The sequence below is a fragment of the Neoarius graeffei genome, chromosome 13 (genome assembly GCF_027579695.1).
Source record: "Neoarius graeffei isolate fNeoGra1 chromosome 13, fNeoGra1.pri, whole genome shotgun sequence".
Classification (NCBI taxonomy): Eukaryota; Metazoa; Chordata; class Actinopteri; order Siluriformes; family Ariidae; genus Neoarius; species Neoarius graeffei.
In genome coordinates this window covers 30,134,794-30,158,733 of record NC_083581.1, presented here as the reverse complement: position 1 = coordinate 30,158,733, position 23,940 = coordinate 30,134,794, and the positions used below count along the sequence as shown (strand labels likewise).

General features: G+C 40.5%; 1 protein-coding gene across 1 annotated transcript in view; it reads right to left on the bottom strand.

Annotated features, from left to right (window-relative positions):
* The window catches only part of zgc:158263 (ceramide kinase family protein), a 42,047-nt gene extending 18,774 nt beyond the window's left edge, over positions 1-23,273 (bottom strand). Inside the window, exons 1-7 of the mRNA XM_060937485.1 lie at positions 22,754-23,273; positions 12,817-12,912; positions 12,588-12,725; positions 6,530-6,658; positions 6,119-6,182; positions 5,723-5,868; positions 565-639 (exon numbers count right to left, since the gene is read on the bottom strand). Coding sequence (XP_060793468.1) covers positions 565-639; positions 5,723-5,868; positions 6,119-6,182; positions 6,530-6,658; positions 12,588-12,725; positions 12,817-12,912; positions 22,754-22,880 — 775 coding nt within the window. The 5' untranslated portion in view covers positions 22,881-23,273. The remainder of the gene's footprint in view (positions 1-564; positions 640-5,722; positions 5,869-6,118; positions 6,183-6,529; positions 6,659-12,587; positions 12,726-12,816; positions 12,913-22,753) is intronic.
* Between the last annotated feature and the right edge of the window lie 667 nt (positions 23,274-23,940).

The window sequence follows — 23,940 nt, the reverse complement described above, 5'->3', positions numbered from 1 at the left end:
AGAGGGACAGCACATGTGGAGAGCTTGGGAATGAAGCTAAGAGAGAGATGAGACTGAGATGGTATGGGCACATCCTGAGAAGAGATGCAGAGCATGTGGGAAGGAGAATGTTGAGGATGGAGCTGCCAGGCAAACGAAAACGAGGAAGGCCAAAGAGGAGATACATGGATGTGGTGAGAGAGGACATGAAAGTGGCAGGTGTGGTAGAGAAGGATGCGGAAGACAGGGAGCAATGGAGACGAAAGATCCGCTGTGGCAACCCCTAATCGGGGGCAGCCAAAAGAAGAAGATCCAGACATATAAAGTGGTTGTAAATTTGCACATCACAGAAGAGTTGACTATTGTCCTTGGTGGAGGTCTGTGCTCTCCGAGTGCCCTTCTAGTCTCCAAATGGGTTTTCAGCCATTTCATACACTTGTGCTGAGGTCATGACTTAAACCTTTTTCTGTTAAAATATTCTAAACACTTTCCATGCTTTTTCTTACTAGTATAACTCAATGAACTATTGCACCTTTAAATGTTAAGTGGCACATTGTGACATTTTCATGATCTTAAAAGTCTTACCGATAATGATGTGCAGTGCCGATGTAACCGCGTCATTCACACCTACTGTAGCAAAACAAACACAATCTGTAGAACCTGCAGAGGAAGAGTAAAAAAAAAATGCTAAACAGTATGGTTCAATTCAATCTCCCTGTCCAATATCCCCATCCCTAACACGAGACATTTTAATAATGATGCATCAGTATTGAATATATATAGAATTCTTGACTGGGATGATTAATTATGTGATGATTAATATTCCACAAATGCAGCACTGACAATAGTGTCAGCTGCAGAAAAAACAAAAAAACCACAGCAACCAGGTTTACCCTTAGCAAAAAGAAGTTTATTCAAGTGTACTATGAGTATACTTATTTTTTACTAAAACTGAGGAAGTATACTTGAAGTTGACTTTTTATAAACTATATTTTATATACTTAAGAATAGTATAGTGAAGTATACTTGGCTTATACTGAAAAGTATAAACAAAAGTCTAAGACTAAGTACATTAATACTAAGACTTACACTTATACTTTAATACTAAAACTTATACTTTAGTATACTTTTTACGTTTTTCTGCCACAAAGTACTAATACTTGGTATATCTTGCTCCAAGTGCATAATAAGGTCAAGTCATTGACTCATGTTTAACATTTAATTTATATATTAATATAATATAATGCTGGAGTTTAAAACTTTACAGTATATAGTATGTGTGCTCAATTGCATCATCTTTATGTACCTTAAAATCATACAGAAAAACTTTTGACTTGACTTGATTGATCAATTTCTCCAGTAAGGAAGGACTTGATTTCATAGGTCTTTGTTTTTGAAATGTTTGAAAATATATCAAACTTGTTTTCAACATTCTGTCTTGTGATTTTGTAAATGCATCACACTCTTGTGTACATACAGTATGAGTAAACTTTAAGAATACTTTAAGGAGTATATTTCCAGTATATAAATGGTAAGCTACAAGTAATATGCTAAGCAAACTTAAAGTATAACAAGTAAACTAATGAAATAACCAACGTTTATAACAGTATACGTCAAGTATACAATAATAAACTAAAAATAGGGACTCGAAGTATATAACTAAGGGGTGTCGTGGCTCAGTCGACTAAGGCGCCATACCATAAATCCGGGGACCCGGGTTCGATTCTGACCCAAGGTCATTTCCTGATCCCTCCCCATCTCTCTCTCTCCAGCTCATTTCCTGTCTCTACACTGTCCTATCCAATAAAGGTGAAAAAAGCCCCCCCAAAAAAGTATATAACTAGTACAATGGCAGTATCTCATCTCATTATCTGTAGCTGCTTTATCCTGTTCTACAGGGTCGCAGGCAAGCTGGAGCCTATCCCAGCTGACTACGGTCGAAAGGCGGGGTACACCCTGGACAAGTCGCCAGGTCATCACAGAGCTGACACATAGACACAGACAACCATTCACACTCACACCTACGGTCAATTTAGAGTCACCAGTTAACCTAACCTGCATGTCTTTGGACTGTGGGGGAAACCGGAGCACCCGGAGGAAACCCACGCAGACACGGGGAGAACATGCAAACTCCGCACAGAAAGGCCCTTGCCGGCCACGGGGCTCGAACCCGGACCTTCTTGCTGTGAGGCGACAGCGCTAACCACTACACCACTGTGCCGACAATGGCAGTATATCGATAGTAACTAGTGGTATACTTTAAGCATACGAGAGGGATATACCAAGTACATTGATAGTATATAGATGAGTGTACTTGTTGTATACTTTAAAGTGTAGTTTTGCAAACTTAAAATTAACTTTAAAGTATACTTTTATAAACTTGAAATGTTCCAATTTAGTCCAAAAAAGTATTAAATTTGTATACTTTCTAGTACGCTAAAAGTACATGGTCTGTAGTATACTTGCTATACTTATACTGAAGCATACTTAATAAAATGATGAATTCTATGAACAACTGCAGTCTGTTTTAGAAGCTACACCAGGTCATGACTTGAGACTAGTGATGGGAGACCTTAACGCCAAAGTAGGAAACAACAATGACGAACATGACAGGGCAATGGGTAGAGAAGGCTGCGGAAGAATGAATGAGAATGGGGAGAGATTGGCAGAGTTTTGCTCTGTAAACAACCTAGTCATTGGCGGAACGTTGTTCCAGCACAAGGACATCCACAAGCTAACATGGTGCTCCCCAAATGGAAGAGATCAAAATCAAATCGACCATCTCATGATAAATGGCACCTGGAGACGTTCTTTGCTTGATGTCAGAGTCAAAAGGGGAGCTGACATTGGCAGCGACCACCATTTGGTTACAGCTATGCTGAGAGTAAAGCTTAGAAAAGATGGTAGCAAAAAGGCAGCTAGAAAGCATTTCGATGTTGGAAAGCTACAAGACACCAAAGTCAAAGGTGCATTTGTTCTACAACTAAAGAACAGATTCCGAGCACTATCAGATATGTTAGACCATAGAGAACCAGAACCAGAGGATATCAACACCATGTGGGAGCAGACCAAAACAGCCTTTGTGAAGGCAAGTGAATCTTGCCTTGGCTACAAATGAAACCAAAAGAAAGAATGGATACATGAAGACACATGGCAAGCAGTTGAAAATAGAAGGGCCTTGAAGAAACAAATAAATGACACAAAGTCTGAAAGACTGAGGGAAAGATACAAGAAACAATACCAAGACACCAACAAAGCAGTAAGGAGGAAAGCCAGAGCTGATAAGCGGGCATACCTAGAAGATCCTGCAAACCAAGCAGAAGAAGCAGCTAGAAAAGGAGAACAAGGGAAAGTCTACAAGATCACCAAAGTAGTCAGTGGAAAACACAGAAGAACAACTGAGCTGCCAATAGAAGACAAAATGGGCCAATTGTTAACAACTGAGGCAAAACAAGAAGTTCGTTGGGCTGAGCATTTTAAGGAAGTGCTGAACAGACCACCACCCACAACAGAACCAGATGTAGAACCTGCAGAAAGTGACTTGGAAATTAGCATTGACCCACCAACAAGGGAAGAAATTGTTTCAGCCATTAAGACCTTAAAAAGTGGTAAAGCCCCTGGCCAAGACAATCTGAATGCGGAGCTTTTCAAGACAGAACCAGACATAGCCTCCAAACTGCTTCAACCACTTTTCAAAGCTATTTGGGAGAAGAAGGAAATACCTGATGACTGGTTGGAAGGCATTATTATAAAGATACCAAAGAAGGGCAACTTGAGGAATTGTAATAACTGGTGCAGAATTACACTTCTATCGATACCAAGCAAGATCATGGCAAAAGTTATCATACAACGTCTTACAGAGGCGGTTGATGAGAAGCTCAGGAAGGAACAGGCAGGATTCCGCAAGTGGAAATCATGCATAGACCACATATTCACACTACGTAACATCATTGAACAGTGCACAGAATGGCAGAGGCAATTATACATCAATTTTGTCGACTTTGAAAAAGCCTTTGATAGTGTACATCGGGACAGCCTCTGGAAAATCCTGAGGAAGTATGGGATCCCACAACATATAGTGGATATTATCAAGGCTTTCTACACCAACTTCAAATGCAGGGTAGGAAACAGTAACCTGGCATTCCAGGTAAAGACTGGAGTCAGACAAGGCTGTGTGATATCAGCATTACTCTTCAACATCGTTATCGACTGGGTGATGTGCCGTACAACAGAAGACAAAACAAGAGGCATACGATGGACCCTCTTCTCAGCATTAGAAGACCTCGACTTTGCTGATGATCTGGCTCTAGTCGCACACACTCACCAACACATGCAGGAGAAGACAGAACGGCTGAGCTATTTTGCACAACAAGTTGGCCTGAAAATAAATCAGAAGAAATCTGAAATGATGGTCCTAAATGTCTCCGACCCACTACCAATCCATGTAAATGGTGATGCCCTACCAGTAACGGACGAGTTTACCTATCTTGGTAGTACTGTAAAACAAGATGGAGGTGCGCACAGTGACATCAAAAGTAGAATAAACAAAGCTAGGAATACCTTCAGGAGCTTAAACAACATCTGGAAGTCACAACAGTACAGACTCAAGACAAAACTGAAGTTGTACCAGAGCTGTGTTCTATCCACCCTCCTCTATGGTGCAGAATGCTGGAGAATGACAGCCAGTGACATCCATCAACTGTCAGTTTTTCATACTAGGAGCCTGCGGAAGATATGTCGGATTTTCTGGCCTAACAAAATATCTAATGAACTGTTAATAAGATGTCATCAAGACAGTATGAATGAAATAATAACAAGGTGGCGTTGGAACTGGATTGGACATGTTCTGAGGAGAGAACAAGATAACATTACAAGAGTTGCCCTGCACTGGACACCGGAAGGGCGAAGGAAAAGAGGACGACCCGAGACCACCTGGCGTCGCACAGTAGAGGAAGAGATGACATCTCTGAATCTAACATGGGGAGGTGTCCAGAAGCTAGCCCAGAACCGACCGGAGTGGAGGTCCTTCGTTGCTGCCCTACATGCCAGAAGGCATAGCGGGCAGTAAGTAAGTAAAGTAATCCTTAATAAAATGAACTTTAAGTATACTACTTTTTGCTAAGGATATATATTATATATTTGTTCTAATGCTATATCTTAGAACAACATACACAGGGACTTGTATGGGGCACGTTCCACAAGCACTTTATTTTTGATAAGGTGAAGTTTTCTGTTAAGGGGCGTTTATCACTTCTGGAAGGTGTCTCCAGTGTTAGCACTTTAATAGGTTGAGTTAAGCCTTTTTTTTTTCTCCCCCTGACATAAGAAAGTCCTCAGGACAAAGTCCTTAGTTTTTTTGGAAACATGACAAGCAGCATTTCTTTGTCTCATTAACCAAAAGACAAAGGAGAGAGTCTGGTGAAGGAAAAAGTGTTTAAAGCTTGCAACACAAGTGATTTGTTTCATACATGTTCCACAACATTAAATACAACTTTCAATGGAGACCAAGTATGTGTAACAAACAAACAAACAAAAATGGTTAGTGTTTGCAAATTGCTGTGGTACAGGAGAAATATAATGTTTTGGGTCATGCTGTTATTGAAAAATAATTAACTCTGGTCATTACAGTGACTACGATGTTTTGCGTCCAGATGCACCACACTGATTCATTTCCTAGAACACTCTTGTCAATTTTTATCCTTACTTCACTGCCCAAAGTTGTTTGTCCCAACCCATTACAAACCTGCTGGAATGATGCCGATGTGGAGGTCACATGGCTGCAGCATCACAGACGGGTCATGCTCTGAAACACCCGCCTCCTGCTGGGTTCGTCCAATCACGCCATGCAACAGCTCACTGAACATTCCATCTCCACCCACACAAATCACTCTATGCAGGAAGGAAAGAAACGAACAAAGTCTGCTGAAGCATAAAGCTCCAAATCATACAGTTGGCTGCTAAAGAAAGAAATTAGTTAATGCTGAACTACAAGGATTGTTAAGAGGGTTTAATCACTGAGTAACGATATACACGGGCCCTAAGGTTTCCTGCTCAATGTTTGCAAAATGCTTTAACTTGAACAATAGGTGCCGATTAAGGTCTAATTTCATGTGACATGGTACAATATGGTGCTACTTACCCGTCAAACCCGGTCAGATCTTTCTTCAGGATATGGTCTCTCGCCTGATTTGCTCGTTCCGTCACTAAAACAAGATGTTATTTTAAACTAATTATTTAAACCATGGCTTAAAATCTAAAAAATTAAATGTAAACCCTCGACTGTCACCAAGGTTTATCAATTCTCCTCCGACTGCACTTGGTACAAGTTTCTTTTTACTAAACAATAAACCAATATAGTTAAGTAGAGCCTGGGTTTCTACTGTAATTTGGTCAGCTTAATAATTGATCCAACTTTCTCCCCTCTCTCTTTTCACCTGGCTCTATTTCCTTCCCACTTCTTGATAAAGACCTACGGTGTGTCACTTGAGAGCCAGTCTTAGTGAGACTTGAGAACACCCAAGATACCCGAGTGGCGTTGCATGCGGCTTACCCACAACATGACAGCTGATGCCAGCCAGCTCAAATAGAGGATCCACTAAGGAGTGATAGATTTGCTTCCCTTTTTTCTTCCCTCCATAGGGGTTAATAAACACCAACAACCTGTGAGGGCGAGAGGGGCCTGGTAGAGAGAGGATGAATGGAAAAACAAAGGTGTAGACATGACTTAGATGTAAATCATGTCACTTCAAAAGAAATGTCATTTCAAAGTATCCCAGACCAAGATTGTTTTAAACCGTTAAACATAATCATTTTTAAAATGTAGGTTAATTTTTTTTTTACACCCAAGAAAATACAGCTCGGAAAACATTCCCAACTTTTCTGCCAGCCCAAAACTCTAGTTACAGTGGTGCTTGAAAGTTTGTGAACCCTTTAGAATTTTCTATATTTCTGCATAAATATGACCTAAAACAACATCAGGTTTTCACACAAGTCCTAAAAGTAGATAAAGAGAACCCAGTTAAACAAATGAGACAAAAATATTATACTTGGTCATTTATGTATTGAGGAAAATGATCCAATATTACATATCTGTGAGTGGCAAAAGTATGTGAACCTCTAGGATTAGCAGTTAATTTGAAGGTGAAATTAGAGTCAGGTGTTTTCAATCAATGGGATGACAATCAGGTGTGAGTGGGCACCCTGTTTTATTTAAAGAACAGGGATCTATCAAAGTCTGATCTTCACAACACATGTTTGTGGAAGTGTATCATGGCACGAACAAAGGAGATTTCTGAGGACCTCAGAAAAAGCATTGTTGATGCTCATCAGGCTGGAAAAGGTTACAAAACCATCTCTAAAGAGTTTGGACTCCACCAATCCACAGTCAGACAGATTGTGTACAAATGGAGGAAATTCTAGACCATTGTTATCCTCCCCAGGAGTGGTCGACCAACAAAGATCACTCCAAGAGCAAGGCGTGTAATAGTCAGCAAGGTCACAAAGGACCCCAGGGTAACTTCGAAGCAACTGAAGGCCTCTCTCACATTGGCTAATGTTAATGTTCATGAGTCCACCATCAGGAGAACCCTGAACAACAATGGTGTGCATGGCAGGGTTGCAAGGAGAAAGCTATTGCTCTCCAAAACGAACATTGCTGCTTATCTGCAGTTTGCTAAAGATCATGTGGACAAGCCAGAAGGCTATTGGAAAAATATTTTGTGGACGGATGAGACCAAAATAGAACTTTTTGGTTTAAATGAGAAGCGTTATGTTTGGAGAAAGGAAAACACTGCATTCCAGCATAAGAACCTTATCCCATCTGTGAAACATGGTGGTGGTAGTATCATGGTTTGGGCCTGTTTTGCTGCATCTGGGCCAGGACAGCTTGCCATGGAACAATGAAGTCTGAATTATCTGAATGGCCAAGTCAAAGTCCTGACCTTAATCCAATTGAAATGTTGTGGAAGGACCTGAAGCGAGCAGTTCATGTGAAGAAACCCACCAACATCCCAGAGTTGAAACTGTTCTGTATGGAGGAATGGGCTAAAATTCCTCCAAGCCGGTGTGCAGGACTGATCAACAGTTACCGGAAACATTTAGTTGCAGTTATTGCTGCACAAGGGGGTCACACCAGATACTGAAGGCAAAGGTTCACATACTTTTGCCACTCACAGATATGTAATATTGGATCATTTTCCTCAATAAATAAATAACCAAGTATAATGTTTTTGTCTCATTTGTTTAACTGGGTTCTCTTTACTTTTAGGACTTGCGTGAAAATCTGATGATGTTTTAGGTCATACTTAGGTAGAAATATAGAAAATTCTAAAGGGTTCACAAACTTTCAAGCACCACTGTAACTGCTTCACAAACCAACTTGCATTCATCAGAAAGAGACACAAGTGGGATTAAAGGATGAAGATTTGTATTTGCCTTGTCATTATCAGTGATTTATTTAACAGTAGCCAAAGCTATCAAAATATACCTTAATACTTTTATTAATTAATTATTTAATAGATTAGGGGTGCATTGGCATCAATACCAATACTAGTATCAGGTATCAGTCCAATACCATACTCAAGTTCTCATACATGTAAAAATACTCCGAATCCAACATCCAATACCAGGTTATCCTATGAGACCCAAGCCTGGTGTACGGTGCTGCTCAAATTAACAGAGGACACAAAATGACAGCGATCTGGCCACAGTTCAGGATAAATGATGGCAATCAAACAAAGTGGACTGCAAACTGTGCTCTGAGAAAATTTCAAGAGCAGAAACTACGGCATCTTTTTCAATAGAAGTACCCTGATAAAACATTTTAAACAAAACTTGGCACAAGGAGCTCTCAGGAAACGCTACACCATGAAAAAACATCTACTAGTACATCTCAAAAAATTAGAATATTGTGAAAAAGTTCAATATTTTCCATCAGTTATTTAAGAAAGTGAAAATGTTATATATTATAGACTCATTACACATAAACTAAAATGTTTCAAGCATTTTTCTATTTTAATTTTAATCAGTATGGCATACAGTACAAAAACAAACAAAAAAAAACATCTCAAAATATTAGAATATTTCATTTCGAGTTTGAGTAAAACAGTATGAACACGGTGTAGCTCTCGGTCTAGTTCAGTACACACAACCACAATCATGGGGAAGACTGCTGACTTGACTGTTGTCCAGAAGATGATCACTGATGCCCTCCACAAGGAGGGTAAGCCACAAAAGGTCATTGCTGAAAAGGGTGGCTGGAAAAGGTACACAAGCAACAGGGATGGCCGCAGTCTTGAGGGGATTGTCAAGAAAAGTTGATTCAAGAACTTGGGAGAGCTTCACAAGGAGTGGACTGAGGCTGGTGTCAGTGTATCAAGACCCATCACGAACAGACATCTTCAAGAAAGGGGATACAACTTTCGCATTCCTAATATCAAGCTACTCCTGAGCCAGAGACAATGCCAGAAGTGTCTTATCTGGGCTAAGGAGAGAAAGAAATGGACTGTTGCTCAGTGGTCCAAAGTCCTCTTTTCAGATGAAAGTACATTTTGCATTTACTTTGGAAATCACGGTTCTGGAGGAAGAGTGGAGAGGCACAGAATCCAAGGTGTTTGAAGCCCAGTGTGAAGTTTCCACAGTCTGTGATGATTTGGGGTGCCATGTCATCTGCTGGTGTTGGTCCACTGTATTTTATCAAGTCCAAAGTCAACACAGCCATCTACCAGGAGATTTTAGAGCACTTCATGCTTCCATCTGCTGATGAGCTTTTTGGAGATGCTGATTTCCTTTTCCAGCAGGACTTAGCACCTACCCACAGTGCCAAAACTACTACCAAATGGTTTGCTGACCATGATATTACTGTGTTTGATTGGCCAGCCAACTTGCCTGACCTGAACCCCATAGAGCAGGGGTGTCAAACCTGATCCATAAAGGGCCGTGTGGCTGCAGGTTTTCATTCCAGCCATGCAGCAGCACCCTGATTTGGCTTATTCAATCAACTGACACACCCACCCTTTAATCAAGGGTGGGTGTGGCTGCAAGTATTTGACTGTGTGAAGACAGTTCAGTTGATTGAATGAGCCAAGTCAGGTGTGCTGCTGCATGGCTGGAATGAAAACCTGCAGCCACAAGGCCCTTTATGGATCAGGTTTGACACCCCTGCCATAGAGAATCTATGGGGTATTGTCAAGAGGAAGATGAGAAACACCCGACCCAAAAATACAGATACGCTGAAGGCCTCTATCAAAGCAACCTGGGCTTCAATAACACCTCAGCAGTGCCACAGACTGATCACCTCCATGCCACACCGCATTGATACAGTAATTCATGGTAAAGGAGCCCCAACCAAATATTGAGTGTATAAATGAATATACTTTTCAGAAGTTGGACATTTCTGTATTGTAAATCCTTTTTTTGATTGATCTTAGGGAATATTCTAATAATTTGAGATACTGGATTTCTGATTTTCATGAGCTATAAGCCATAATCATCAAAATTAAAACAAAAAAGGCTTTAAATATTTCACTTTACATGTAATGAATATAGAATATATGAAAGTTTACCTTTTTGAATTAAATTATGAAAAAAAGGAACTTTTTCATGGTATTCTAATTTTTTGAGACGCACTAGTATAGTTAATGCTAGGTGAGTGAAAATAACGGTATCCAGTTATTTAGGACAGAAGTCTTTTATCGCAAGTTCTAAAGTCTCTTAGCACAACTCTGGATTATGGTCACAATAATTGAAAAAAAAATACTCATCTTGATATAGGAAGGGGTTTATTAATGTTAATAGCTTTATAAAATAATTGAAATAGCTGTACATTTTTTTCCCTTTCTTTCAACCTTTTTTCTTTTGTAAAAAATTTAAATGAACAAACAAAAAGCTTTCTTTAAACCCTTATTATCTTGTACATTTCACTTGCCTTTTCATTCTTTATCAAATTAGCAAACTGTAAATAATAAATACGATATAATTTAAGCTTAGCACTTTAATAAAGACAAAACAAACCTGGAAGTTGGCTGTGGCGGTGTACTATGTCAGGGTGCGTGCGGTGTTAAATAATTTGGAAGGAGGATTGGTGACTAACATATGGGCTACATCAAACATGCCGGTTTCAAGATGACGGAGTGGGGAAATACAATCACTCGTTTTCGATCGGAATCTCAGCAACTTTCATTTAAAAAAAATCCATCAAACATCTTTAAACATGATCAGTAAGTATTCATAATAAAGATTAGATTAAGTGTTCTTGGATCTTGTGCTAAGAGACTTTAGAACTTGTGCTAAAAGACTTGTGCTAAATAACCGTGAACCAAAATAACAGCTCTTTTCCAGTATGTTGTCCTTGATGTTCTGACAACAAGGAATTCAAATGCAATGTAAAAAAAAAAGTTATTTGCTTATTGCGGTACAGTAACATTTCTAAGGGCCCGTTTACACGAGGACGCTGTCGGGTAAAAACGACTAAATATTTTATCGGAAGTGCCTTTCGTCTACACGGGGACGGCGTTTCCGAGGCTGAAAAACGGAAAAAATTGAAAACGCCTTCCAGAGTGGATAAGTTAAAAACAGCCCCCGTTGCATATCCGTCTAAACTACCCAATACGCGAAACTCTGCTCGGATCTGCTCACGTCGGGTACGCGTTTACGTCATACATATGTCATATACTGTACATGCCAGCCCGGGAAGTAAGTAAAAAAGTAAGAGCATGTCTGATTACATCGATCCAACGGACCTTCAAGCTGCTCTGGCAGCTTTAATAAACGTCCAGGAGTCCTTTGAACATCTATACCGAATCTGCACATATACCGTTAATGAACAGAGGCGGGTATAGTATGCTCTTACTTTTTTACTTACTTTCTTACTTACCATAGCCAGAGTAGTCAAAGTTTTTGCGGCGCAGATGTGCAGATCAGACAAGACGGAAGACGTTGCGCATGCGTGCAGACATAGCGGAGGTCTTTCACAGCACCACCTAGCCGCCTGGCATGCACATCCAATTGAATTCCACACATTTATGCGTCACCGTATAGACGCAGATTTCCTCCTTGAAAACGGTCATGTAGACGCGGAAAAAAGTGAGAACGAAAACGGACTTTTGCGTTTTTGTTTCAGACCGTCCCCGTGTAAAGTGGGCCTGAAATGAAACAAAACCTGCAATCCTACTTGAGCCAAGGTAGCTAATGTACTTTGTTTAAAACTCACTTTATAGAATGCTATAAAGAACAATCCTAGTAGCCTAATCCCATGAACATACACGGGTCCACTTTTCATGGACACTGTAAACTGGAAAAACAAACAGAGCTAAATAAAATGTTATGTACAGGTTTTTCATTTTGGTATCTGTATTGGAACCTATGGGAACTAAAATACATATTTCTGGGGAATAAAAAAAGGTATACATGCATCCCTAACTGAGATAACCAATAAAATTAGTCAACATGCTGAATTTAGAGCTGTGTTTACAAATACAACTCTGTATGATCCAAATAAGCCATCCAAGCGGAGATGGAGAATTTAGAGTACTTTTAAAAACAAATGAAAAGCAGATGATAAATAACGGATGGGAGGCTGAACAGGTTTGTGCTGGTGCTGCTCAACTCACAGTGGGTTTTAAGTGCAATTCGGAGTTGTGTCACCCACTGATCCCTGAGGTCACGGCTGGGGCAACAGAACTGGGACCTGCCCAGGCTCCACAGCGGCCCCTTTCCACCACGGGTGTTACTGCGCTCTACATAGAACACTAGGGCAAAGACAAGTGAAGAACAAAGAGTTAAGTGAAGTATTTTAGAACAGCTCTATGGTGTGGTCTGCATCTCCAGACTGGAACGTACTTGTGAAGTCTCGGTCAGTGTCCTCCACTTTCTTCTGTGGCTGGATCTCCACCTGACCCTCCATTACTGCAACTACCTCAGAGATGGGCACTGAAACTGACACAGACACACACTTGATAGATGATACACCAGTTGGTTGAGTCAAGGGCTGCTCTCTGGCCTCTAATGTCAGCATCACCACAACCCAAGACTTGTATGGAGTTCTGATCTATATGCAAGCAAATGTATTGTGTGTGTGGCTTAATTTTGATGGACGGAGCTATATCAAAATCAGTAGGAAAATCAGACAGTAGGAGAAAAACATTCTGCATATCCACATCTCTAACAATAGGGTTGGGCGAAATGCCTCGACATATAAGTAATATAAATTATGCCACGATACACTTTCCCAAAATATTGATTTTGTGATATCTTAATTTTTTCCCGCAAATAATCACAAACTGAAAGCAGATGATCTTTAAAATAAAAAAAAAACCTTTAACAATTTCTATTTTTCAGGATTAAAACTTTTTTATAGCTTTATCAATTTAGTTAATAATAAACAAACATTTATAATTATCGCTTTTCGATGCAACATTGCTGTATTTCGGGCAATTGTGAGTGAAACGATATATCATGGTACACATCATTTATGATAGAAATACATTTGATAATCACAATATGATCTTTTCGTCACCTCACCCAACCTGATCAACTACAGGTCTTACATCATATCTTCTCTGTGAACAGTTTCTTCATTCCTCTGTGATCACCAAGACAAAGAGTACTAATGCCGGGCTTAGGCTATACAATATTTTTGTCCTACATGATGGTCACGATTGTCAGGTTAGGCAATCATAGTGCCGTAAATTCTTGCTGTGTCTTTGTCAGGAGACTGGTGACAACAGGTTTGGCCACAACCAATTATCGTGCATGTTCTGGCATGTCAACGGAGAGGAAGATCAAGAAATTGACAATCATGGTGACAGAACAAGGAACATCAAGAAACATGTAGGAACTGTCAAACTAGGCGAGAAACTACAAAAAGCTGACATGACATTTTTGACATTTTTTTTTTGTTGGGGCGTTGGTATCTCCCAGACAGCACATCTTTGATTATGTCACACTACGAGGCCCATTCATATCCAATCTCAGCATAAAGCAATAATGTATTTACTTGGAACTTTCACAAGGTACTTTTTTTTTTATTTGCGTTCTTATTGAGAAGACAAATCACTCACAAATGTCCTAAACTTCATGTAATATAAACTGTACAGTGGCAATTGTACATGTTCCTAATACACAACTAATAGCAACGCTGGACAAATCAGTTTCCCAGGTATCCAGAACAAGCAGCTTTAATGTTCAGACTACTAATTTGATATTTATAGGGGCCTAGAGGACATATTAACTTTTGCAATATAAAATTTGTCAATTAGTATGCATGTTTAGACATAACACACTTCACATAGATACTATATTTACGCATATTTAATTAGATGACACATACATATAATCTGTATAAATATGTAAAGCAGTGTTGTAGTCGAGTCACTAAACCTCGAGTCTGAGTCCAGTCTCGACTCCCCAGTGTTCAAGTCTGAGTCAAGTCCAAGTCATTAAAAAAAATTGAGTCGAGTCCGAGAACAAGACTCCAACCGCACCATTTGACGGTGGCTGTTTTAGCGCCATTAACATTAGTTTGTTCCTGAACATGACGTATGAACAGGTGAATGTGCTTCTCTTTGTCAGGGAGTGTGAAATATTCTGTCAGAGATGGTTGGGAGACGGATGTAAGTGCAGAAGGTGTGTTTATTAATACAAATAAAGACAGGTAAACAAACCAGAATGGCAGGCAAAATCGTAAACCGGTGAAACAGGCAACAGGCCGAGCGAGGCACAAACAGGCTATCGTAGACTCGGCAGAATCAAAGACGAGAAACCGGAGATCAGGGATCAGGAAACCAAACAAGGAAATAAGGCTCGGTAATGTGTCAGCAACGCAACTCAATACTTCGCAAACTAAGTGTGTTTTCACAGTTTTTATATCAGCGCGCTGATTGCGCCTTAATCCTGTGCAGGTGCGAGTCGTTTACGGCATGCGAGAGTCCGCCTGGTGCGCACGCTGTCCGGAGCGCATCCGAGAGTCTATCTGATGCACGTGCCAAGGTGCACAGGTGTGACACTTTTGCACGAAATTAGTACAAAAATTAATGTAGATATAAATTAATCTTATGCCAAATTATTATGGCATGTTACAAAAAATAAGGAAAAAATCAGAGTCTTCGTCTCCAGTTTGAGTTCGAATGCAGTTAATGCACGAGTCTGAGTCCAAGTCATCAGTCAAGTCAGGGTGTCACATGATCATAGGTGGGAAAAACGTGTAATAATTGTGAAAAATTTGCACATGAAAATAAATGAACCTGGGGGGGGGGATGTGTAAAACATACGTGACATCCCCCAAAAATCACATTTGCCTTTATAACCAGATGTAAGAGTTCTGCACTTAATTCATAATTCAGTTTTCATTTACATATTTGCATTTGCGGGGAAAAAATGCACTTTATAGCAAATATGCAAGAGTAGAGGAATGTGGGGAGACTTGGGACAGTTTGTATTCCCATAAATTAATTTCAGCCAATCAGGTTTTAGATGGGGGTGGCACGGTGGTGTAGTGGTTAGCACCGTCACCTCACAGCAAGGAGGTTCTGGGTTCGAGCCCAGTGGCCAACGGGGGCCTTTCTGTGTGGAGTTTGCATGTTCTCCCCGTGTCTGCGTGGGTTTCCTCTGGTTTCCCCCACAGTCCAAAGACATGCAGGTTGGGCTAATTGGTGGCTCTAAATTGACTGTAGGTGTGAAAGTGAGTGTGAATGGTTGTATATCTCTGTGTCAGCCCTGCGATAACCTGGTGACTTGTCTAGGGTGTACCCTGCCTTTCGTCCATAGTCAGCTGGGATAGGCTCCAGCTTGCCCGTGACCCTGCACAGGATAAGCGGTTATGGATAATGGATGGAGGTTTTAGAGGACATCAGAAGTTAGATGTTGCCCCTGAGAACAACCTACTTCCTTTAGAGCCATAAAGCTAGACACTGCAGTAAGGTCAGACACTGCAGTAAATCATCACCACCACCCAAAACTTGTACAGTATGTTCTATTTCGCCTTCACCTCCATTCCATACTGTAATGTACGCTGGTGAATTGGGCATTTGTTAGGAATTAAAGTATGTAGCCTTGAGTTACCATATATAGTATTATTGGTTCAATAGCATGCAGTATTGTTAGCATATCGCTTATACTACGTGTATTACATCACTCTACCCAACGGAAAATGAGCACTGAATATGGTTTACGATATTGCACGGTTGTCAAGACATGACGTCACACGTCAGAGATGTAAACCTTCCACACTAGCGAGTGACTGTGACAATTTGTAAAACAAACATGGCCGCCAGGTTTGCTTCGTTAAATATGGAAGATTTTTTAGAGAATTTTGAAAGAGAAAGACGCGTTGAACACCCGAAAAGAATGTATAATAATAGCTTTTTTCATGGTATATCAGATATATTCCATTCAGCTAGCGTGATGTTATTATACATACAGGACACTTTTTCAATGGAAAAAGTCTTCAACTCGATATATTCCATTCAGCTCGCATGATCTGAACGAGTCGAAAACTTTTTCCATCAAAAAAAGTGTACTGTATGGATAATAACATCATGCTAGCTGAATGGAATATATCTGATAATACCACAAAAAAAAGTCAGCCAATATTATTTAAATATTTATTAAACTTAAATTCTGAAGGAAAACATTTAAAGATTTTTGCCCAAAATGTACAGACGGGGAGAGTTGGGATGGTTCATCATGTTCCAGTTTTTTTCTCTTGAGGTTTACAAATATATAATTGTTAAAAATGTGGGTGTGTCCCTGCATGAGGATTAAGCTTCTTTCATTCCGTTTTGAGAATGGAACTGTTTTGTCTTGTCAGGTTTTGGGTAAACTGATATTTTTCTATCACTGTACCAGCAAAGTGTGCTCATACAGTTCATACGTTACAAGTTTACAGGATAATAAATAAGAAAAATTAAACATAGGATTAAGCTAGGTATTTTATTTTTGTTCCATGTCCCCCTGCAAAAAAATAAATGGCAGAAAAAGTGAAGCCTGAAGGCCAGTATAGGAGGTGTTTCACAGTCAGGGTACACAAGTTTGTGTCACTAACATCAAAAAAATCAGGTTCAATTTTTTGGCACAGTTTATGAACTCAATGAGACGCTTGATGGAAATTTATTTTCTGCAGAATGCTGTTGGTGGCAAGAATTTGTAGCTAGAACACAAACAGCACTGTTGTTACCTAGCTAATGTTGAGAGCATTTTTTTTTCCTGGACAGGACAATTTTTGACAGACAAGCATCAGGTTTTTTGTTGGTAACTACTGTAGCTCATTTTAAGAAGCTAAGTGTCTAACCTTATGTGCCAGTACTGATATGGACCTGGACTTTCAGAATCATAAGCTACTTGTCTAAGCTTTTTTTTTTAAACACTTTAATAAGGACCACATTACCGGAAAGGACATTTTTGACAGACAAGTTACCTTATTAAATATATCCTTGTTACCCTATCTGTATCCATTTGTGGTCAACTTTGTTGGCAATAATTCTTCAATTATGAAATGAGGCTCCGGCTAAACTATTCAGGGGCTGCAATATAGCTTAATCCTTGACTTGCAAGTGATGTCAAAGCAAAATAGAAACCCGGATGTCGGCCATGTTGGTGGATATACAAATGCGGGGTCAAGCGACATTCCATACAAAACAGTCACGCGTGTGCAACTCTTTGTTTTTCCACTGCTTTAAGCGTTCTTTTAGCTCTGCCATATCTTCGTGCTGTATATGGTTGTGGTCACAGCAGTACTCATGACCGTGGCACGTTCCAACTTTTTAGAATTCCGACCGTGATTCAGAAAGAGGGCGAGGAAACTCTGAGGCTTAGTACGGAGAGGAAACGAGCACAGTCGAACAACATCAGCAGGGCTGATCTAACAGATGCTAAAACCAAAACAGCTCATGTTTGCAGTCGTCATTTTATCTCAGGTGAGATTCAAAAGCTCTCTCAGTAATATCATGGAAGAATTTTATTTCCTGTTGCTAGAATTTTGCTATAAAATGAGCGTTCTCTTGTCATGGTTCACTCGGTCGTTGTTATAATTTTAACACGTGTATTACTGTTTCACTTCTAGGAGCGCCAGCAAAATTATACGATAGAAACAATCCCGACTTGGCATCCACTCAGAAAATGGGCTATACTTGATTCTTCAGCAGCTGAACCTGATAGAATGCGATATCTGGGTGCTTGATGGTCGGTAGAAGCGTATTATCTTCAGAAAAGTCTGACTTATTAAAATAATACGGGTCAAAACCACACATATCTATCTTCTCTTTGTATCGAATCTTTGCTCGATTGTTCAAATTGTGGTAATACTGAGAAAATTTAGCATTGTTCACAGACACGCTTTCAGCACCTGCCATCTGAGTTGCTTTGTAGATCCACCATCATGGCGGACGCTCATGACGTAGCACATTTTGATCACGTGGTTGTAAGTCATCTATATTAGGATTGGAAACCTCTTCAAACTAGACCAAATAACGTTGAAAAAAAGGGTCAAAAATGGGGTTACTTAATAGTATGACAGGCTGTCATGTGCATGTATTCAAATGAATAGCTAATTTGCAGGTAGGATGGTATTAGTTCTTCATGCAGAGATAATCCTCAGTTCACAAGTACTTATTCCATCCATCCATTATCCATGACCATTTATCATGTGCAGGGTCACGTCTTGACAACCGTGCAATATCGTAAACCATATTCAGTGCTCATTTTCCGTTGGGTAGAGTGATGTAATACACGTAGTATAAGCAATATGCTAAAAAGTGTCCTGTATGTATAATAACATGATGCTAGCTGAATGGAATATATCTGATATACCATGAAAAAAGGCTATTATTATACATTCTTTTCGGGTGTTCAACGCGTCTTTCTCTTTCAAAATTCTCTAAAAATCTTCCGTATTTAACGAAGCAAACCTGGCGGCCATGTTTGTTTTACAAATTGTCACAGTCACTCGCTAGTGTGGAAGGTTTACATCTCTGACGTGTGACGCAATGTCTTGACAACCGTGCAATATCGTAAACCATATTCAGTGCTCATTTTCCGTTGGGTAGAGTGATGTAATACACGTAGTATAAGCGATATGCTAACAATACTGCATGCTACTGAACCAAATGAATGACACTCGCTAGAAGGGAATAGAACACGTTTTTATTCCATCGAAAAGGTGTCCTGTATGTGTAATAATACTATATATGGTAACTCAAGCCTACATACTTTAATTCCTAATAAATCCCCAATTCACCAGCGTACATTACAGTATGGAATGGAGGTGTAGGCAAAGTAGAACATACTGTACAAGTTTTCGGTGGTGGTGATGATTTACTGCATAAACCTTACTGCAGTGTCTAGCTTTATGGCTCTAAAGGAAGTAGGTTACTCTCGGGGCAACATCTAACTTCTGATGTCCTCTAAAACCTCCATCCATTATCCATAACCGCTTATCCTGTGCAGGGTCACGGGCAAGCTGGAGCCTATCCCAGCTGTCTATGGGCGAGAGGTGGGATACACCCTGGACGAGTCACCAGGTCATCGCAGGGCTGACACAGAGACAAACAACCATTCACACTCATGCCTAACTTGCATGTCTTTGGACTGTAGGGGAAACTGGAGGAAACCCACGCAGACAACATGCAAACTCCACACAGAAAGGCCCCCGTCGGCCACTGGGTTCGAACCCAGAACCTTCTTGCTGTGAGTCGACAGTGATAACCACTACACCACAAGTACTTATTGTACTTCAGTAATACTTGATCCATTCCATATATTTGGTACCCTGACTGTGAAACAGCCCATATGTGACAAGCTGAGAAACTCATGTTTCTCGGTCACGGTATTTCACGATATGGACCTCCCAGCTGGTAAATAATATATATATCTCACTGGGCTGCGACAGCCTGCGACTAGTTGGAGACGCAACAATTGTGGTAAAACATGCGAATATCAATTCAGTGTGATTCCAAGTGAAAATTGTCGCTAATTCGCATATTTTATCGCAATTGTTGTCTCCAACTAGTCGCAGGCTGTCGCAGCCCAGTGAGATATAGGTATATATCATTTACCAGCTGGGAGGTCAGTATGGTGAAATACCATGACCGAGGTCTTGAAAGTACTGAGCGAGGCCCTCTGGGCCGAGGTCACGGTATTTCATCATACGGACCGACCTTAAGCTTTAAAATAATATATTTATTTTTTTCTTTACCAAATTCTAACAGAAAACGAGAGCGCCCGAAAGGGAAAACCGAGCCGAGCCGCCATTTTGAATCCTCATTCACGGCTGTAATGCAAATTGCTTCCTCCTCGGTATACAAGTGCACTTCCATGGCAGGAAAAAAATACATTTTGCCACCTATGTAGTGCCCTATTTATACAAATAGGAGTCATTCAGGATTCAGCCATGTTTTTGCTCGGCGTTAGCAACAGTTATAGGTTTTTAGCTTTCTCCTGAAATGTTTTCTTTTATTTCTTCTTCCTCAGGGTAGTAAAACCCGCTTTCGCTGTGAACACTGTCGTTATCGCTGTCCATGCTATAAAATTAATGCTATTCTCCTGAGAAATAATATATAAATTTTTTCTTTACCAAATTCTAACAGAAAACGAGAGCGCCCGAAAGGGAAAACTGAGCCGAGCCGCCATTTTGAATCCTCATTCATGGCTGTAATGCAAATTGCTTCCTCCTCGGTATACAAGTGCACTTCCATGGCAGGAAAAAAACTACATTTTGCCGCCTATGTAGTGCTCTATTTATATAAATAGGAGTCATTCAGGATTCAGCCATGTTTTTGCTCAGTGTTAACAAGTTATAGGTTTTTAAATTTCTCCTGAAATGTTTTCTTTTATTTCTTCTTCCTCAGGGTAGTAAAACTCGCTTTCGCTGTGAACACTGTCGTTATCGCTGTCCATGATGTAAAATTAATGCTATTCTCCTGAGAAATAATATATTTATTTTTTTCTTTACCAAATTCTAACAGAAAACGAGAGCGCCCCGAAAGGGAAAACTGAGCCGAGCCGCCATTTTGAATCCTCATTCATGGCTGTAATGCAAATTGCTTCCTCCTCGGTATACAAGTGCACTTCCATGGCAGGAAAAAAATACATTTTGCCACCTATGTAGTCCCCTATTTATACAAATAGGAGTCATTCCGGATTCAGCCATGTTTTTGCTTGGCGTTAGCAACAGTTAGAGGTTTTTAGCTTTCTCCTGAATTGTTTTCTTTTATTTCTTCTTCCTCAGGGTAGTAAAACTCGCTTTCGCTGTGAACACTGTCGTTATCGCTGTCCATGCTGTAAAATTAATGCTATTCTCCTGAGAAATAATATATTTATTTTTTTCTTTACCAAATTCTAACAGAAAACGAGAGCGCCCCGAAAGGGAAAACCGAGCTGAGCCGCCATTTTGAATCCTCATTCACGGCTGTAATGCAAATCGCTTCCTCCTCGGTATACAAGTGCACTTCCATGGCAGGAAAAAAACTACATTTTGCCGCCTATGTCGTCCCCTATTTATACAAATAGAAGTCATTCAGGATTCAGCCATGTTTTTGCTCGGCGTTAGCAACAGTTAGAGGTTTTTAGCTTTCTCCTGAATTGTTTTCTTTTATTTCTTCTTCCTCAGGGTAGTAAAACTCGCTTTCGCTGTGAACACTGTCGTTATCGCTGTCCATGATGTAAAATTAATGCTATTCTCCTGAGAAATAATATATTTATTTTTTTCTTTACCAAATTCTAACAGAAAACGAGAGCGCCCCGAAAGGGAAAACCGAGCCGAGCCGCCATTTTGAATCCTCATTCACGGCTGTAATGCAAATCGCTTCCTCCTCGGTATACAAGTGCACTTCCACGGCAGGAAAAAAACCTACATTTTGCCGCCTATGTAGTCCCCTATTTATACAAATAGGAGTCATTCAGGATTCAGCCATGTTTTTGCTCGGCGTTAGCAAGTTAGAGGTTTTTATCTTTCTCCTGAAATGTTTTCTTTTCTTTCTTCTTCCTCAGGGTAGTAAAACTCGCTTTCGCTGTGAACACTGTCGTTATCGCTATCCATGCTGTAAAATTAATGCTATTCTCCTGAGAAATAATATATATATTTTTTCTTTACCAAATTCTAACAGAAAACGAGAGCGCCCGAAAGGGAAAACCGAGCCGAGCCACCATTTTGAATCCTCATTCACGGCTGTAATGCAAATCGCTTCCTCCTCGGTATACAAGTGCACTTCCACGGCAGGAAAAAAACTACATTTTGCCGCCTATGTAGTGCCCTATTTATACAAATAGGAGTCATTCAGGATTCAGCCATGTTTTTGCTCGGCGTTAGCAAGTTAGAGGTTTTTAGCTTTCTCCTGAAATATTTTCTTTTATTTCTTCTTCCTCAGGGTAGTAAAACTCGCTTTCGCTGTGAACACTGTCGTAATCGCTATCCATGCTGTAAAATTAATTCTATTCTCCTGAGAAATGCTGGCAAAAATTTAAGATTTTTGATAATCTTATTATTTAAAAAAAAAGATAAATGTTGACAAAAAAAATTCTACTATGTTTGTTGTTGTTGTGAACGAACGAGTCGCCAGAGGTCCATAACTGGGGTCCGCTCGCCAGCCAATCAGAGCGCAGGATTTGATGGAAACTACCCTTATTTCTCCAGATGTGTACCCAGATGTGTACTCTGACACACACACACACACACACACACACGCAATCTATTAAAGGTTGAAAACTTGCCCCCAGTCTCCCCTATACACTGGTGGATGTTCAGCACAGCTGGAGTGGGACTGAGAGAGGAAGGGTGAAGACTCACCGGTGTTCTTGTCCCGGTTCTTCTTGTCCAGCTCGGTCCAGCTGAACCGCCATCCGCTGAGCAGCGCGCGGTGCCGCTTGTTACCGAGCCACACACTGGACTCCAACCTCACCGAGTCCGTCTCCATCACCAGCCTAATAACCTCACACCCAGCACAACCTTACACACTTATTACACCTTTGTTTTCTTGCTTTAATGCCGGCATTTTGTTCCACGAGCTACCGAGCAGGTTATTTCTGTCCCAGCGGCTTGGTTTGATATTAACACCTGTCTCATGAGGGGAAACACGGACCCATAAGACCTACCGTCAGCTCCGGGTACCACAGTATGAATACCAATACTTTAAAAAAAAAAACCCTAAAGTTCCTAGCCTATATAAGATATAGTCGGTATTTCCTTTGAGTTTTATTATATCTTTATTTCTTCCTTGTTATCAAACTCTGAGTAAACTAAAAATAGCGTCCACAAACCACTTCCTCGCGCTTCCCTGAGTCTTTGCACACCTGTACCTGTAGCCTGCAATTATCATACCGCCATCTGATTGGATAATACTGGAGAATATTTGCATAAACATAACAGTGTGGCATGAAAGGCGTGGCTAATTAATAGCTCCGTCCTCGAGCGCATACTTCCTCACTACAGTGCCAGAACTGAATAACTCAAACTGGCTCACTTCTATCCATAACATACTATTTATTATTAGTCTAAATAGAAAGCAGACTAAATTACTTGCAGTAAGCACCTGCAAAAATAATATAACTAATAATATGTTATTATATAGGCAGCACGGTGGTGTAGTGGTTAGCGCTGTCGCCTCACAGCAAGAAGGTTCTGGGTTCGAGCCCCGTGGCCAACGAGGGCCTTTCTGTGCGGAGTTTGTATGTTCTCGCCGTGTCCGCGTGGGTTTCCTCCGGGTGCTCCGGTTTCCCCCACAGTCCAAAGACATGCAGGTTAGGTTAACTGGTGACTCTAAATTGACCGTAGGTGTGAATGTGAGTGTGAATGGTTGTCTGTGTCTATGTGTCAGCCCTGTGATGACCTGGCGACTTGTCCAGGGTGTACCCCGCCTTTCGCCCGTAGTCAGCTGGGATAGGCTCCAGCTTGCCTGCGACCCTGTAGAAGGATAAAGCGGATAGAGATAATGAGATGAGATGAGATGTTATTATGTAGGCAGCATGGCGGTGTAG